We start from the raw sequence: 17542 nt of genomic DNA, 5'->3' as shown, positions 1-17542 counted from the left end.
GGGGAAATCAGAGAGAGAGAGACAAACCTTGAGACGCTCTGGACTCTGGGAAACAAACTGAGGGTTTCAGAGGGAAGGGGGGTGAGGGGATGGGGTAACAGGGTGATGGGTATTAGGGAGGGCACATGTTGTGATGAGCACTGGGCGTGACACGCAACTAATGAATCATTGAACACTACATCGAAAACTAATGATGTTCTATACGTTGGCTAATTTAACATAATTTTTAAAAAGATTAAAAAAAAAAACTTTGGCCAGTCTAGTGGAGCTGTAGTAGTAGCTCATGACTTTAATTTTCGTTCCCTGATGCCTGATGAGGTAGAACATTTAGGATGCTTATTAGCCACGTGGGCATCCTTTTTTGGTGAAGTCTCTTGCCCGCTTTTCTTTCTTTCTTTTTTTTTTTTTTTGTTAAAGATTTTATTTATTTATTTGACAGAGATAGAGACAGCCAGCGAGAGAGGGAACACAAGCAGGGGGAGTGGGAGAGGAAGAAGCAGGCTCCCAATGGAGGAGCCTGATGTGGGGCTCGATCCCAGAACGCTGGGATCACGCCCTGAGCCGAAGGCAGACGCTTAACGACTGAGCCACCCAGGCGCCCCATCTTGCCCACTTTTCTATTCAGTTGTTTGTCTTTGTTTTACTGATGTATAGGAGTTCTTTACAGATTCTAGATATGAGCTCTCTGCCAGTTATGCATATTATAAATATCTTCTTCCTCTCTGTGGTATGAAATACATGGTGACTTAAACACAGAGGAGGGGCTCCAGGACAGCAGACAAGAAACAGAAAGTCAAGAGAACGACGTCAGAACTCTAGGACCCAGGGGTGGATGTGTCAGCATCACATTATTATTTTATTTTTTTGCTTTTTAAATTTTTTTTAATTTTTAAATTTTTAATATTTTATATTTTATATTATATTCATATATATTCATTATTTTTATAGTATATTTATACATATATTTATCATATTTATTTTATATTTTTATTTTTATATTTTTATTTTTTAATTTTTTATTATGTTATGTTAGTCACCATACAGTACATCCTTAGTTTTTGATGTAGTGTTCCATGATTCATTAGTTGCATATAACACCCAGTGCACCATGCAATACGTGCCCTCCTTACTACCCATCACCGGCCTATCCCATTCTCCCAGCCCCCTCCCCTCTGAAGCCCTCAGTCTGTTTCCCAGAGTCCACAGTCTTTCATGGTTCATTCCCCCTTCTGGTTACCCCCACTTCATTCTTCCCTTTCTTCTCCTACTGATCTATTTCTTATGTTCTGTAAATGAGTGAAACCATATGATAATTGTCTTTCTCGTCTTGACTTATTTCACTGAGCATGATCTTCTCCAGTGCCGTCCATGTTGCAGCAAAGTGAACAGTGTCACTGATGGGGGTGCCTGGGTGGCTCAGGTGGTTAAGCGTCTGCCTTCGCTCAGGTCATGGTCCCAGGGTCCTGGGGGGAGCCTGCTTCTCCTTCTCCTCCTGCTCCCTCCCCCCCTCCATGGCACACACGCTCTCTCTCACTCTAATAAATAAAATCTTAAAAAAAAAAAAAGTGTCACTGATGTGTGTGTCTTGGTTGCGGCTGCTGTGACATGACCATGGTCCTCTTTTGCTTCTGGACAACGGCCACAGAGAAGTCACGGACACAGCATCATGGAGAAGCTCCTTCTGCCTGAAGACAGATTCTTCTGGAAGAAAACCACCGGCCATCATGTATTCAAAACATCCTAAACCAGAAACTTACTGTGCAGATGACAATTTGATCCGTGCTTGAATTTCTGTCCATTCCTCCTTCATAATCCTGCCGCACTGCAACAGCTCCTTTGCAAGTTGCTCTGCCTTTGACAAATTCTCCGAAGCTTCCTTAAATCTGGGTCGTGCTCAGGAAACTTCACCCATGGCTCTAGATTCTGGGCCCCTAGTGCCTAGACATCCTTGGCTCTTAAACTTCCCATCACCTTTCCTGAGCCGTCACCTTTTGATTTGGCCTTGAAAATTAAATATAAGCATTACAGAGGGCATTCCTAGGTGGAAAGATTAGAAACAAAAGGATACTTTTGAAGGGAGAGTAAGGCTTTCCCCAGGGTATGGAACAGCTCGATTGAACACTTGAAAACATCTGTATTGTCGTTATTGTGAGGCACGATGGAGTTGGTGAGGATTTCTTTGGCTTTTTCTGCATGTTGCTTTGCTTGCCGGGACAGTCCTGTGGACAAAGAGAAAGGTGTCGGTTTCTCTTTCACGTCAGCAGGACAGGACTATACTTAGCTATGGCTAGGAAATTGAACGAGGTCTCCTTCACGTACTGGCAAGTGACACGCAGAAATGGATCGGGGCAGCATGAAATATTTGTCCTGACCCTAAAATCCAAAGGAGTGGTTTACACCTAGTACTCAAGACAAATTTTTCCCCAAATGGCCTTTCTAGAAATAAACAGAACGAGCAGGAACTGAACAACTTTGAAACTTCACCAATATCCGATATAAAACATGTTCTAAATAATTATAAGAAAACAAATGGAATGCAAGGACTATAGCATTCTGCGCAGGAAATAAGGTATTCATGAATTTTAATCCTGGCTTTGTGACAGCGATCTTAATGAAATACTAAAAATTCTGAATCTTCTACTTGTCTATCTATAATCATAGCTTCAGAGAGTTATTTTAGCAGAATACAAATATAGTGATAATCTACAAAAACTTACAAATATAATTCCAATGACAGAATGGGCGAATATGCTACACTCTCTTATCCCTACAAGGTTCTTGACTAATAAGAAACAAAATGGAACAACGAGAAAAATAATCACTGCCAAGCACTAATTCCCCGGTGCATTGCAGAGTTCTTCCGTGGGCTTATTAATTTGTGGTAAGTGTGACACGGGGGTCACCAGTCAGGTTTCAGGGCTTCTCACTTCCCCACACCAACATATTCTCCTCCACCCATATCCATACACCCCTGGTCTTATGTTTTTCCATTATATGAAATTGCATCTCAAATCTCTAAAAGAAGCTGCCAAAAATATGAACTTAATTCTGTTCCCGTGTCTATAAAACAAAAGAATATATTTTCTGATGGAGAAAATCCAGGGTATGTTCTCCATGTGGGAACTCTTGGAGAATTTTGTCTAATTTTTTTGTTTGTTTTAATTTTTAATTTAAATTCAACTGAATTAACATATACTGTATTATTAGTTGCAGAAGTAGAATTTAGTGATTCATCAGTTGCATACAACACCCAGTGCTCATAACTTCAGAGAATTTTGTCTAACTTTTTTAAAGCACACATTTAATCAACCTACGAGAAATCGATTAGTGCCAATTACGCACGCAATATTACCAAAGAGAACGGCGCACTGTATTACCAACTTTGGTACATTCCCTCGAGGAACTCCGTCTACCGGAAGCAGTGTGGGTTGAGGTTTGAGAACACTGGCTCTGACATCTAACTGCCCAGAATGAGTTCCCTGAACCACCACCAACTCTGAAACACTGGCCGCAGCTTCCTCAACTGTAAACAGCGATGATAATATTACCCCCCTTATAGGACTGTGATGAAGAATGAATGAGAACATGCGTGGGAGATAGCATGGTGCCTGGCGTTTAATAAGACCTTAATGAAGAATAGATGCTGCTTTCACTTTAAATTGAGCAAGAAAGACTATCATGCAAAAAGATAGTAGGCTCTGGAAGAAAAGCATCATTTGAAATCCCAGACGCCAGGCCCCTGGTGCTGGTGTGCAAAAATCTTAGGTCTGAGTCTCGGATCATCTACCTCCTAACGGTGTAAATTGGGGCAAGCTGTTTCAGCTCACTCATTCCCTCTGAATCTAAAAATATAGGAGGGGGTTAGGGTTTGAACTAGATGATCTCCGGGGTCCCCTCTGGCTCCAACAGTCTTTGATCGAATAGGCAGGACCAGTTGACAATCAGATTTAGCCAAATTTATTGGGTAGTGATTCTGTGCTGAGCATTGCGGCATTTTCTAGTCCTTGTTATTTTATGTATTCACTGGATCAATCCTGGGAAGTTAAGTACCACCACCATCATTGTCATTGCTTTTCAGTGGAAAAAAGGAGTACGGAGACATACTCTCATACAGCTCATCCTAGGATGCCTAGTCGAAAGGAGAAGACAGGCTAGCCTGTTGTTTTTGCCTTCCCTGCATCCATCCCCCTTCCTCTGTTTTCTTTTGGGGACACCTGGCCCCTGCACACCCAATCCATGCGATTTAGCCAAGGCCGGCCAGTTCCCCAGGCGCTAGTGGAGACAAAAGCCAGACCTAGCCAGTCGGACTACTCCTTGCCTTCGACATAACCATCCAAGTCAGCCCAGTGAGAACCCCCAAATCCTGAGATTTGGGTGGAAAGATGTCCTTTCGTTCCTGGGAATGCTGATGAGGGAAGTTTTGCGCTTCCCTAAGACTTGCTGCTGTCATGTGGGCAGAGGCCGGGTAAGAATGAAGTCCGAACAGAGAAAAACAGGGTCAAGCGGTGGGATAAGTGAAAAACAGAACTGATGACATTGTTTGAACGCCCGGATCTGGCTGAGTCTACAGTGAGTTTTACCCTTGGCTTTTCAGGTTGTATGAGCCAATACGTTACCTTTTGTTCACTGCCAGCTTGATTTAGTCTCTTATTTACGTATTTTGGGGAGGGGGAAGGGGAGAGGTCACTTAGAGGCAAGAGAGTCTCTATCAAAACAAATGTGGATGGATCCTATTTAGGCCCCTACTCCACTGGGCCCCTTCTACAATGCCTTCCAGGCTAACAAATTCTCTCCCAAGAGCCCTACTTTTACAATCACAAAAAAGGGTCCTCCAAAAAAATAAAACAAGATGAAACCAGAGAGGGAGACAGACCATAAGAGACTCTTAATCATAGGAAACAAACGGAGGGTTGCTGGAGGGGAGGGGCGTGAAGGGAAGGGGTACGTGGGTGGTGGGCATTAAGGAGGGCATGTGATATAATGAGCACTGGGTGTTACGTAAGACTGATGAATCCCAGGCCTGTACCTCTGAAACCAATAATACATTATATGTTAATTAATTGAATTTAAATTTTAAAACAAGTCTCCTCCAAAGCCGTCCACAGGGCTTAAACCTTCCTTCTCCTTTTTATATATCATATAAAAATCTTACTGACTCTTTCTGGAAGGAGATGGCGCTTCCATGTGTGAACAGGAGAATATGCACGAAAACCTAATGAATCCTTCTAGGTCCCTGTGACTCAAATTTGCATGAAAGAGCAGGAAGCCATGGACTGACTCCCCCCCACCCACCGTCTGAGAGGAACTCACCTTTCAGCTGGAGGTAACCCTGAGCCAGATGGACGTGTGCCTCCGCCAGCTTCCAATGGGAGTCGCCATAGCAAATTCTCGTCAGCGCTACGCAGCGCACCAGCTCGCGGACAGCCTGTTTGTACTGCGACGGAGGGAAAGGGGGCTTTACTAGTCAGACAGCTGAAAACGCAGAGTCACAAAGCACAAAGTCAACCTGTACTCCTATCCAGTGTGTATATCCTGAGTGCCTCCTATGTGCTGAACACGGCTGTAAGCACTTGGGACCCATCAGAGAACAGAACAGGCAAAGATCTGTTTTGGGTGGTGGGCTGTTCATCGGGTGGGGTGAGAAAGACAATAAATGGCAGAAACAAGGAACATTTATAGAATATTTAAAATTTTAAAACATTTAAACTTCTAGTACATTACGAAAAATATAATAAACCAAGAAGACAGAGAAAAAGTAGAGCAGACTTGTCACCGTTTCCTAGGTTTTCCAGCTGCCCAGCTCTGAACAGCTGTTACACATTCAGGCACCAGTGGGCAAGTTGGTAGTGGGTTTTCAAAGAATGCGCACTAGTTCTCAATGCAAATACCTTTCTTAGCAGCCTAGGATATCAGCATAGCAATGAGGTTGGCAGGACTGACAAACAGATTTCATCAAAGGAGTGAGAAGTCCACGTATATTCAGTGTCAGGACAAAGAGAACAGGGAGCGGGCTTTTCTAGCGCCAGGTCAGCTCAGAGCAGCAATACACTCAAAGCAAGGCTGGTAGTTTTAAAATATCACTCCAGAATTCTCTGACTCTTTCTGCCCAGCGGTGGGGGTCTATGTCTCCTTCCTTTCGAATCTGGGCTTTATGACGGGCTGATGGAATATGGAGGAAATGATGTGGTGCCAGGTTTGGGAGCCCAGGTCTTAAGGAACTAGAAGCTTCCACATTCCGTTTCCATTTAGAACCTGTTATGGGCTGAACTGTGTGCCCCTACTCCCCAAAACCTAAATGTTGGAGGCCCAAGTACTTCAGAATATAATGGTATATGGAGAGAAGGTCTTTAAAGACATAAGTTGGAATGAGGCCATTAGGGTAGAGCCCTACTCTGATAGGACTGATGTCCTTATAAGAAGAGGAAGAGACACCGGGGAGAGGCACGCACAAAGAAAGAAGTGGGGACAGCTAGGGGACACCTTCTGCAAGCTAAGCCTCCAAATGACATCAACCTTGCTGACACTTTGATCTTGGACTTGGAGCCTCCAGAACGCTGAGAAAATAAAACTTCTGTCGTTGAAGCCACTCAGTCTGAGGTATTTGGTTACAGCAGCCCTAGCAAACTAATAACCGAACCACCATGCCATGAGGAAGCCCAAGCGGTCCCACGGAGAGGCCCAGGTGGAAAGGCACCAATAGCAGACACCAATTATTCAACCAGAGGAGTGAGTCATCTTGACAGCGGATGCTGTCTTGGCAGGTAGAGCCCAGATAACTCCGGGAGTTAAGGGAATGGCTTCCATGGAGAGACAGCAAATGAATACAGTGTATGAAAAAGAAAGAAATGATGAAAACACCGGGGAGTCTAGACAGATAGTCTACCGAAAAGAGAGAGGACCTGATCTAATACTGGGTCTATCCCAACCACAGATTTCTAAGAAGGGAGCTATGTAGACCGAAAGTCAGCCCCCCCACCTCCCTGACCCCAAGTCATAGCCTTGGTCCTCACAACCTGCAACTGGGACAGGGGTACAGAAGAGCAGCCTGTCCTCCCTCCACCTTCTTACTTGCTAAAGCTCAAATGTCCCTTTGGCTTTCTGATCCTTATTCTGCCAGTTCCAGTGGCTTCATCCAACAGGCGTGGGGAGGAGGTAGAGAGGAGAGAAGTACAAGTAGGCAGACAATTTCATAACTGGGATGAACCTTAGAAATAATATATTCTGATGCCTTTAATTTAAAGAAGAAATGTAAATGCAGAGAGGTGAGAGGATTTAGCACCAAACGGTGGAGTTGGAACTCACCATCGAGCTCCCTGAAGCAAAGTCCAGAGCTCTTTCCACAACACCGTTCTTGGGATACCTGCAATTTCTTAAACTGCTTAACATTAAAATACGCAGCTCTGATGATGAGGAGATCTGGCCACATATATATTTAAAAATGGGTATTTAATATCCAGATATTTGTGTCCAAGCACTATTCTTCGCTCAGAGGAACCAGGATTCCCTGAATCCACAGTGCAGCAAGGAAAGTACCAGATGAATCTGAAAAATCTTCCTGTGCCAGAAATTAGGAAAGATTAATGGGGATGTATCAAGGACTCAGGAGCCAGCATGAAGGGGCCATACTGGCAAATATGGGACAATTGAAGTTTTGGCAACGATAATGGATTGTAACATATCTGAAAAACAATTTCCTGAGCCCATAACTAATATAAATGAGGGAATAATAAAGTGTGAAGAAAGAAAAGCTCTTCCTTATAACAACACCAATGCATAAGTGTGGAAAGAATGTCTAAGTCAGAGAATCACCATTTGGCAAACATCACAGTAAGAACTGATTCAGGCGAGAATCATTAATGGAAGCTAAAACTAGGGGGTGAAGTTTTAATGAGGAACAGGATATATACCTAGTCTTCGATGAATCTCCCCACAAGATACTGATTCATTACAAAGGGAAGAAGATAATTCCACAGAGAAGCAACCTGCCAGACAGCACCTAAGTCAAGGGATCAAAGTTAGCATCACAGCAAGGAGACGAGCGGTCATCATATGTCTCGACTATGACGTACTAAGAAAGGCCCCTGGGTCATGTCTGCAGGATTCTGGCCCCAATGAATAACCTGCATGCACTCATGAGGAAACACGTGACCAATGCAATGTGAGAGATACTGTGTAAACTAATCGGAGTTAATATTTCTGTCCATTCCAAATTCATCTGCTGAGGCCCTAACCCCCAAGGTGGCATTTGGAGATGGGGCCTCTAAGGAAGTAATGAAGGTTGAATGAGGTCATAAATGTGGGGCCCCAATCCAACAAGATTAGTGTCCTTATAAAAAGAGACACCTTTCTCTTCCCCTTCTTCCTCCCAACCCGAACCCCACAGAGAGGCCACGTGAGGTCACAGTGAGAAGGCAGCCATCTACAACCCAAGGGGAGAGCTCCCATCAGACACCAACCCTGCTGGCACCCTGATCTTGAACTTCTAGTCTCCAGAACTGTGAGAAATAAATGTCTGTTAAGTCACCCAGTCTAGCCAGACCAGACCCATATAGTACTTTTTCCAAAAATATCAAGATCATTAAAGAGAAAGACAGGCTAAGGAACCGTTCTAGTAGGTTAATGAAGGCTAAAAAGACTAGACAACTATATTCTACTCGAATTTAGGGATATGTCTGATATTTTTTTTTCTGCCCAAGACATGACTGAGATAATTTGAGAAATATGGATAAGGTTTGTAGGTTAGATGACAATAGTGTACCAATATTAGTTTTCCTAACTTTAATCACTGTACTGTGGTTACCTGGAGAGTATTCTCAAGATATTCAGGGGAAAAGGGCTGTAATATCTGTAATTTACTCTCAGACAGTTCAGAAAAATAATGACACGCACACAGACAAATAAAGCAATAAAGCAAACGTTAACAACTGGTGAATCTTGTAGACTTTCCTGTAAGTCTGAAAATATTTTAAAACGAAAAAGTAGAAAAAATGGAAATCTTAAAAAGCCAATTACATCATGTTAATACTTTCCTGCAAACACTTTTAAGGCCTCCCAGGACACACTCAGTTGGAGACCTTTGAGGTCCTAAGTGAACTCCCTGCCTCTCCAACTACATTTCACGTCAGACCATGGTCTCTTCTTTCACCCCAAATGTGTCACACTCGTGCCCACCTCACAGACTTTACATGTGCTGTTCCCTCTCCCTGGAACTCTTTTCCCTTAGCTCTTCCATGCTGGCTCCTTCCCCACTTAAGGTCTCAGCTCATATGCTGCCTCTTCACAGACAGGCCCCCTCTTTCCTTAGCAGCCCCTGACACAACCTCTGGCTTGCTAGTGTATTTACAATGCCGACTGCCCCTCAGCTCCATGAGGGCATTCGACCTGTCTGTGCTGTTCACCACTGTACCCAGGGGTTCCTCACCTGAACTCAAGGACACAGAAAAGAATTTAGGACCACTCCAGACCCATAAAAGAGAAGTTACTTCATTACGGACGGGTAAATGCTTTGGGGCATTCAGGCTTAATTCTCCTGCAGAACTGTGGTTGAGAAAGGCTGGAGCCTACGGCTTACCTAGCACAGAGCCTGGCACATAGAGGGCCCTGAATAGACATGTGTTGCATAACGAATAAGCACACATTCAAAACCAAACTCACGTCTCCCCTGCATAATCCTGCCTAGCACCGCAACCAAACCATGAGTCCCTCCGGGGCAGAGGCTGGAGTTTTCCCGTGTGCCCCCAGCACCTGCACAGCACCGGGCACATATTAGGTATGCAGTAGACATGTGTGAAATAGATGGATGGACGAGCAGGATCCGACACATAAGGGGTGGTAGAGAAATGCATACTGAATGAGCAAGTGAATGAGTAAAACTGAGGAGAGAAAGGGAAAGATGTATGTAGAAAACAAGATCAAGAATGTGAGAATTGTAAGCGCTATGTAAGTTTCTCCTGCTCTGTGTTACAGTCCAGTGCCTAGACCCGGCACTAGGGGGGGCTCAATAAATATGTATACACCGATGGAAAAAGACTGCAGTAGGACAAACCTACAACCAATTGGTCTAGTATACACTTGGCAGAGGTCAGGGTAAACCCATTTGTTCATTTGTGCAAGTATAATACCTCATTCAGCAAGTATAATGTTGGCTGTGCCAAGTGCTGTGCCTGGAGCCCCGAGGGGCCACTCCCACTCTTTCTGTGATAAAGGTCCTCTGTATACGCTCTTGTACCAAAGTCCTGAGGGTAGAAAAATGTAATCTAAACTCTCGTCAATTACCAGAGTGCAGGTATAGAAAATGCAGGGTCCTTACTTCGTGACTGCTAGAATAGGACTTCGCTTTTTCTTCACAGAGGTGGAGTTTCTCTTGAGGAGGCTGGAATAGCGCTGTCTGAGGCAGCTGGTTCGGGATCTTCTTTCTAGGCGTTACGCTGACAGCAGCAACAATTTCATCTAGGTGATTGGATATGGGGGTTTCCTTGGATTCTTGCATATTTTTATATACATTGTCCTCTAATTTTTAAATAAGAAAATAAAGGTGTTAAAGGATAATTTCCATACTTACTTATACAAATACACAATTTCCTAGAAATTGATGCTAAATCTAGGAAAATTTCAACACTCTACCCATGAGTTCTTTGAAATTAGTAGCACTCCATCCAAAAAGATCCTGATAACTAGTATTAACTTCTTTGTAAAACTTTCGGGCTGATTTCCACTTTTAACTAAACCAAACATTCCTTGTTCATTAAAAAATATATATTTATATATGTATTTTATATATGTATATACAGGAGAAATCAGGCAAGCCCAAACAACACTCAAAGGACCCAGATTAGATCACCCGAACCCCAACTGACTTTGAAGCAGTGAAAAAATGACTTATTAAACTTTCACTTCTGGTCAAGATGGGGTAATAGGGACCAGATTTATTCTATTGCCTGAAATAACCAACCAACCAACCAACACACTAAAAAATAAACAAAAAAACTCCACACAGACAAAAACGTTATGGAACAATGGTGTTCAAGAGATAGGATATCAGATCTGATCAATGGAAAAAAGAAACAAAGTGAGACCCATGATTACTGCAGCTTATCGCTTTGAGAAACTTTCTAGGACATGCAAGGAGCAGAAACACAGAAGTAACGATGTAGACTCTCTGAGTTGAAGAACTAGAGCTGGGGATCTGGTGAGAACGAGGTAGCTGGAGTTCATAAGATAGATTACTGGAGAGGATAGAGATAGAGAGAGGATCCTGGAGATAAGCAGAGGGATCCTCACTATATGGGGAGAAAATACTGATCAGCATGTGTCTAAGAAAAATATTTGAGTCTGAGGAAAGAATCCTTTAATAATATTGAAAGGAACAGTGTCTGGCATTCACACAGGGCTGGCAGTGCCTGTTCCCACTGAACAGACTGGAAAACTCATAATTCATAATGCACTCAGAAAGGTTTTGTTTCAGTAGTGTGAAATTATTACCACTGCTTAGACTCATCTAACAAAGCATAAAATAAGACCTAAAAGGATTAGCCTATTTCTAAGTAACTTAACTGCCCCAGAAGATAAAACTCAATGTATAGGATACAAAAATAGCTAGCATGCAACAAGGTAAAATTCACAGTCTGACATCCAATCAAAGATTACTAGGTGTGCAAAGGGACAGGAAAACATGGGCCATAATTAGAATAATGAATCACTTAAAACCCAGAATTGACACAGATGTTAAGTTAGTAGAAAAGAGTATTAAAGTAGTTATTATAATTGCATTCTATATGTTTAAACAGTTATGTGGAGACACAGAAGATATAAAAAAGGCCCAAATTGAACTTCTAGATACAAAAATTACATGTGAGATGAAAAATACACTAGATGGGATGACAAATTAGATAATACAGATAAAAAGATGACTGAAATTGTAGATACAGCAATAGAAATCATCTAAAAAAATCATAAGCTGTGAAACAACTTCAAATTGCCTAAAATATATATATAAATATATATATTATATATTTCATATATATATTATATATTTATATATATATAAAATTTGAGTCTCTATAGGAAAGCAGATTGTAGCAGGGACAGAAAAAAATATTTGAAGAAATAACAGCCCCAAAATTTTCCAAATTTGAGGAAAAATAAAAAACTAGAGATCTAAGAAGTTCAATGAGCACTAAAGACAAGAAAGAGAGAAAACTACACCAAAACACATCATAACCAAATTGCTTAAAACCAAGGTAAAGAAAAAATCTTAAATGTAGGGGGGAAAATGTATTAGTATGAAAAAATAAAGATACAGATGACAGCAGATTTCTTGAAGGAAAAAAAGCACATGAGAAGGAAGTAAAACAATATACTTAAAGTATGGAAAGAAAAAAACTGTCAAGCTAAAATTCTGCACCAGTGAAATTATCTTTCAAAACCAAAACTGAAAGAATTAATCATCATCAGATTTGCACTCCAATGTTCTCCAAGAATTACTAAAGGAAGGCTTTAGCAAATGGAAATCTAGATCTACACAAAGGAATGAAGACAATGGGAATGATACCTACATGGGCAAATATGTAAGACTGCTTTCCTATTACTTAAATCTCATTAAAAGATAATCAACTTTATTTTTTAACAAAAAAATAATATACTGTGGGGCTTATAACATATGTAGAAGTGAAATGTGTGACAACAGTAGCACAAAGGCTAGGAAGGAAGGACTGGAATTGAGAAGTTCTTATACTGTATGTGGAGTGGTATAATATTAATTGAATGAAGACCTAGTCAAAGATGTATAGTAGAAACCCTAATTAGCCATTATAATAACCAAATAAAGAATTATAGGTAATAAATCAACAAAGGAGATAAAAGGACTCATACAAACAATCCAGTAGAAAGAAAAAAGTGGGAAAAGGGAACAAAGAACATATGGGACAAACAGAAAATAAATAGCAAGATGACAGATTTAAATCTAACTATATCAGCAATCACATTAAATGTAAATGGTCTAAACACACCACTTAAGAGATAGACATTGACAGATTGGATGAAAACGCAAAACCCAACTGTATGTTGCCTACAAGAAATTAATTTCAAATACAGAAAGACAATTAGATTAAAGGAAAAATGATGGAAAATTATATACTAAAATTAGTCAAAAACAAAGTTGGATTGTCTCTATTAAGATCAAAGTAAATTGTACAGCAAAGAATATTATCAGAAAAATAATAATTATAAAAGGTCAATTAGTCAAGAAGATATAATCATTCTAAGTGTTTATACACTTAATAACAGTTTCACAATAGGGAACACCAAGCAGATAGAATTGCAAGGAGAAATAGACAAAGTCTCAATTATAGTCTGAGATTTAAATACCCTGCTCTTAATAGTTGATACACCAAATAGGCAGAAAACCAGTTAAGGATACATAAGACTTGAACTACATCATCAACCAACTTGATTTGACATTTACTAGAACACTCCACTAAAGGAGAGTAGAATAACATTCCTTTCAAATGCACATGGACGTTAACTAAGACAGGTTCTATTCTGGGTCATACAACAAGTTTCAGTAAATTTACAAGGATTCAAGACACACAAAATATATTTTATGACTACAAAGGGATGAAATTTTAAATCAATAACAGAAAGATTCCTGGAAAATGCTAAAATACTTGGAAACTAAATAACACACTTCTAAAAAAAACCCCAACCATGGTTCAAAGAGGAAATCCAAAAAGAAATTTGAAAGTTGTTTTAACTGAATGAATATAAACACAACACATAAGAATTTGAGAATGTCACTTGCAAAGCAGTCCTTATGGAGAATTTTATGACATTAAATGCCTATATAAGAAAAGTAGAGGGGTGCCTGGGTGGCTCAGTCAGTTAAGGGTCTGCCTTCAGCTCAGGTGGTAATCTCAGGGTCCTGGAATTGAGCCCTGCATCGGGCTCTCTGCTCAGTGGAGAGTCTGCTTCTCCCTCTCTCTGGGTGAGGGAGATATAAATAAATAAATAAATAAATAAATAAATAAATAAATAAATAAACAAATCAAATCTTTAAAAAAAAGGAAAAGTAAAAAGTTCTCAAGTTCATGATCTTAGCTTTTATCTTCAGCAGCTAGAAAAAAAATGGGCAAATTAAACTCAAGGTAAACAGAAAAAAAGAATTAATAAAATAAATAATAAAGCTCACCTCACAAATCAATGAAATAAACATAGGAAAAAAATAGAGAAAAAGCAATGAAACCAAAATTTGGTTCTTTGAGACCAATCACATTGATAAATCTCTACCCTGGCTAACCAGGAAAAAAAGAGAGAAGACACAAATCACCAATATCAGGAATGAGAAGATGGCATCACTACAGATTATACAAATATTGTAAGTTTAATACAGGAATATTATGAAAATTTTATGCTAATACATTTGACAATTTAGATGAATGGACAAATTCTTTTCAAGACACAATATACTAAAGGTCACTCAAGAAGAAATAGATACCCAAATAGCCCTATATCTATTAAAGAAACTAAATTTGTATTTTTAAAAACTTCCCCCCCAAAAAAAGAAAAAGAAAAAGGAAAAACAACTCCAGGCCTAGATGGTTTCACTAGTGAATTCTACCAGATATTTAAGGAGGATATAATACCAATTTCATATAATCTCTTCCAGAAAATTGAAAAAGAGAATATTACCTAACTCATTCTATGAGACCCTGATTCCAAAACAAGACAAAAACAACAAAAGAAAATTGCAGATCAATATCCCTCAAGAATATTTTTAGATGCAAAAATTCAAAACAAAATTTTAGCAAATAAACCTAGTAATATGTAAAAGAGAAAATACATCATGACCAAGTAGAGTATATCTCAGGAATGCAAGATTGGTTTAACATTCACAAAGCAGTCAATATAATTCACAATATTAGTAGCCTACAAAAGAAAAACTGCAAGATCATCTTGATCAACATTCAAAAAGAACTTGACAAAAATCTAATATCCATTTCTGGATAAAAAATATTAGCAAAGTAGGAATAGAATTGTACTTTCTCAACCTGATAAAGGGTATCTAGCTAGAAAAAGCCTACAGTTAACTTAGAGTTATTGGTGAAAGACTGAACGCTCTCTCCCTAAGATCAGAAACAAAACAAGGAGGTTCACTCTCAACATTTCTATTTAACATTGTAATGGAGGTGCCAGCCAGTGCAATCAATCAAGAAAAAGAAATAAAAGGCAACCAAATCAGAAAGAAGAGGTAAAACTGCCTTTACCCACAGACAGTATATCTCTCTTATCATCTATGTAGAAAATCTGATAGAATATGCAGGAAAAAATCTCCTAGAATAAATACGTTTAATAAGGTTATAGGATACAAGTACACTATACCAAAATTACATTTACATATATTAACAATGAATAATCAAATTGAAATTAAAATATAATACAGCACACAATAGCAGCAAAAATATGAAATAGGAATAAATCTGCCAAAAAATGAATGTGACTTGTATAATTAAAACTACAAAACATAGCTGAGAGAAATTAAAGGAGACTTAAACATATACCATGTACATGGGTTGGAAGACTCAATATTGTTAGGATGTCATTTCTCTCCAGATTGATACATAGAGATTTAAAGCCATCCAAATCTAAGTCCCTGCATTGTTTGTTGTTGTTTTTTTTTTGGTTTTTGTTTTTGTAGAAATTGACAAACTTTTTCTAAAGTTCATACAAAAATGTAAAGGTCCTGGAGCACCTAAAATGACTTTGTAAAAGAAGAACAAAGTTAGAGGATGAACATGACTTTTCGTCAAGATCTATTATAAAGCTAAGTAACCAAGACAGTTTGGTATTCCTGTCAAGATAGACAAATAGATCAATGAAACAGAATGGAGAGCTTAGAAATGAACCCTGCATATATAAACAACTGATCACTGACAAAACTGCAAAGGCAATTCAGTGAAGAATAGTCTGTTCAACAGATGGTGTTAGAACAACTGGATATTGGAAAGAGCCCAGATGTCCATTGACAGATGAAGGGATAAAGATATGATATGTATATACAATGGAATATTACTCAGCCATCAAAAAAATGAAATTTTACCATTTGCAATGATGGGAATGGAGCTAGGGGTATTATGCCAACTGAAATAAGTCAATCGGAGAAAGACAATTATCATATGATTTCAGTCATATATGGAATTTAAGAAACAAAACAGAGGACCATAGGAGAAGGGAGGGAAAAATAAAATAAGACAAAAACCAAAGAGGGAGACAAACTATAATAGACTCTTAACAATAGCAGACAAACTGAGGGTTGCTAGAGGGGAGGGGGGTGGGGGTAACTGGGTGATGGGAATTAAGGAGGGCACATGATGTAATGAACACTGGGTATTATATGCAACTGATGAATCACTGAACTCTACTCTGAAACTAAAAAAACAACAACTGGATATTTATATATAAAAATAAAACAAAACAAAAATCTTTGATCCTTACCTCACACCATACACAAGAATGAACTCAAACACAGATATAGAGAACACAGATCTCTATATGAAAATCTTTGTGACCTTGGATCTGACAGACTTCCTAAATATGATACAAAAGAATCATAAAAAGAACACAGTGACAAACTGGACTTCATCAAAATTAAAAATTTTCTGTTCTTCAAAAGTAACCGTTAAGAGAATGAAAAGACAAGACACAGACATATGTAAAGGACTCTCAAAACTTAACTCTAAGAAAACAAACAGCTCACTATAAAAACAGGCAAAATATTTTAACAGACACATCATCAAAGAAGATATATCAATGACAAACAGGCACATGAAAAGATGCTCAACATCATTAGTCATTAGGGAAATACAAGCTAAAGCCACAATGAAATACTACTTGCACCAATCAGAATGACTAAAATTGAAAAGACTGATGGTACTAAGCATTGGTGAGGAGGTGGATAAGGAACTCTCACACACTATTGGTAGGAATGCAAAATGCTACAATCACCTTTGGAAAAAAATGTGGCAGCTTCTTTTTTAAAAAGATGTTATTTTTTTTAAGTAATCTCTACATCCAATGTGGGGTCTCAACTACAACCCCAAGATCAAGAGTTGCATGTCCTAGTACCTGAGCCAGTCAGGCACCCCAATTTGGTAGTTTCTTAATAAGCTGAATATACACCTTGCACGTGATTCATTTAACTCCTAGATATTTACATAAGAGAAATGAAACCATACGCATACAAGGACTTATGCACAAATGTTCATGGGAGTTTTAGTTTTAATAGCCCACAACTAGAAACAACTCAAATGCCCATCAGTTGGTAAATGGATAAACAAAGTGTGGTATAGTTATAGAATGCAATAATACTCAGCAACAAAAAGGAACAGATATGCTATAACATGAATTGGTTCAGTTACACTGAGTGAAAGAAGCCAGAAGGAAGAGAGTGCGTACTATATGGCTCCCTTTACATAAAATTCCAGGAAGGGCAAACCAACGCATAATGACCAAAAGCAGATCAGTGGTTGTCTTGAACTGGGCTGGTGGT

At 39.4% G+C, this 17542-nt stretch overlaps 1 protein-coding gene across 3 annotated transcripts in view; it reads right to left on the bottom strand.

Annotated features, from left to right (window-relative positions):
- Positions 1 to 17542, bottom strand: part of TTC23 (tetratricopeptide repeat domain 23) — a 93473-nt gene that overhangs the window by 64317 nt on the left and 11614 nt on the right. For all 3 annotated transcript variants that reach the window (XR_567649.2, XM_008687596.2, XM_008687597.2), the window contains exons 2-5: positions 10310 to 10509; positions 5311 to 5434; positions 2069 to 2219; positions 1758 to 1883 (exon numbers count right to left, since the gene is read on the bottom strand). Coding sequence is in view for 2 of the 3 variants with exons in the window: in XM_008687596.2 (XP_008685818.1) it covers positions 1758 to 1883; positions 2069 to 2219; positions 5311 to 5434; positions 10310 to 10489 (581 nt within the window). In the remaining variant the exon portion in view is untranslated. The remainder of the gene's footprint in view (positions 1 to 1757; positions 1884 to 2068; positions 2220 to 5310; positions 5435 to 10309; positions 10510 to 17542) is intronic.

Source organism: Ursus maritimus, unplaced genomic scaffold (assembly GCF_017311325.1).
Source record: "Ursus maritimus isolate PB19 unplaced genomic scaffold, ASM1731132v1 scaffold_27, whole genome shotgun sequence".
NCBI classification, from domain to species: Eukaryota; Metazoa; Chordata; class Mammalia; order Carnivora; family Ursidae; genus Ursus; species Ursus maritimus.
The sequence above is the reverse complement of the archived record's forward strand: the minus strand, read 5'-3'. Positions and strand labels throughout refer to the sequence as shown.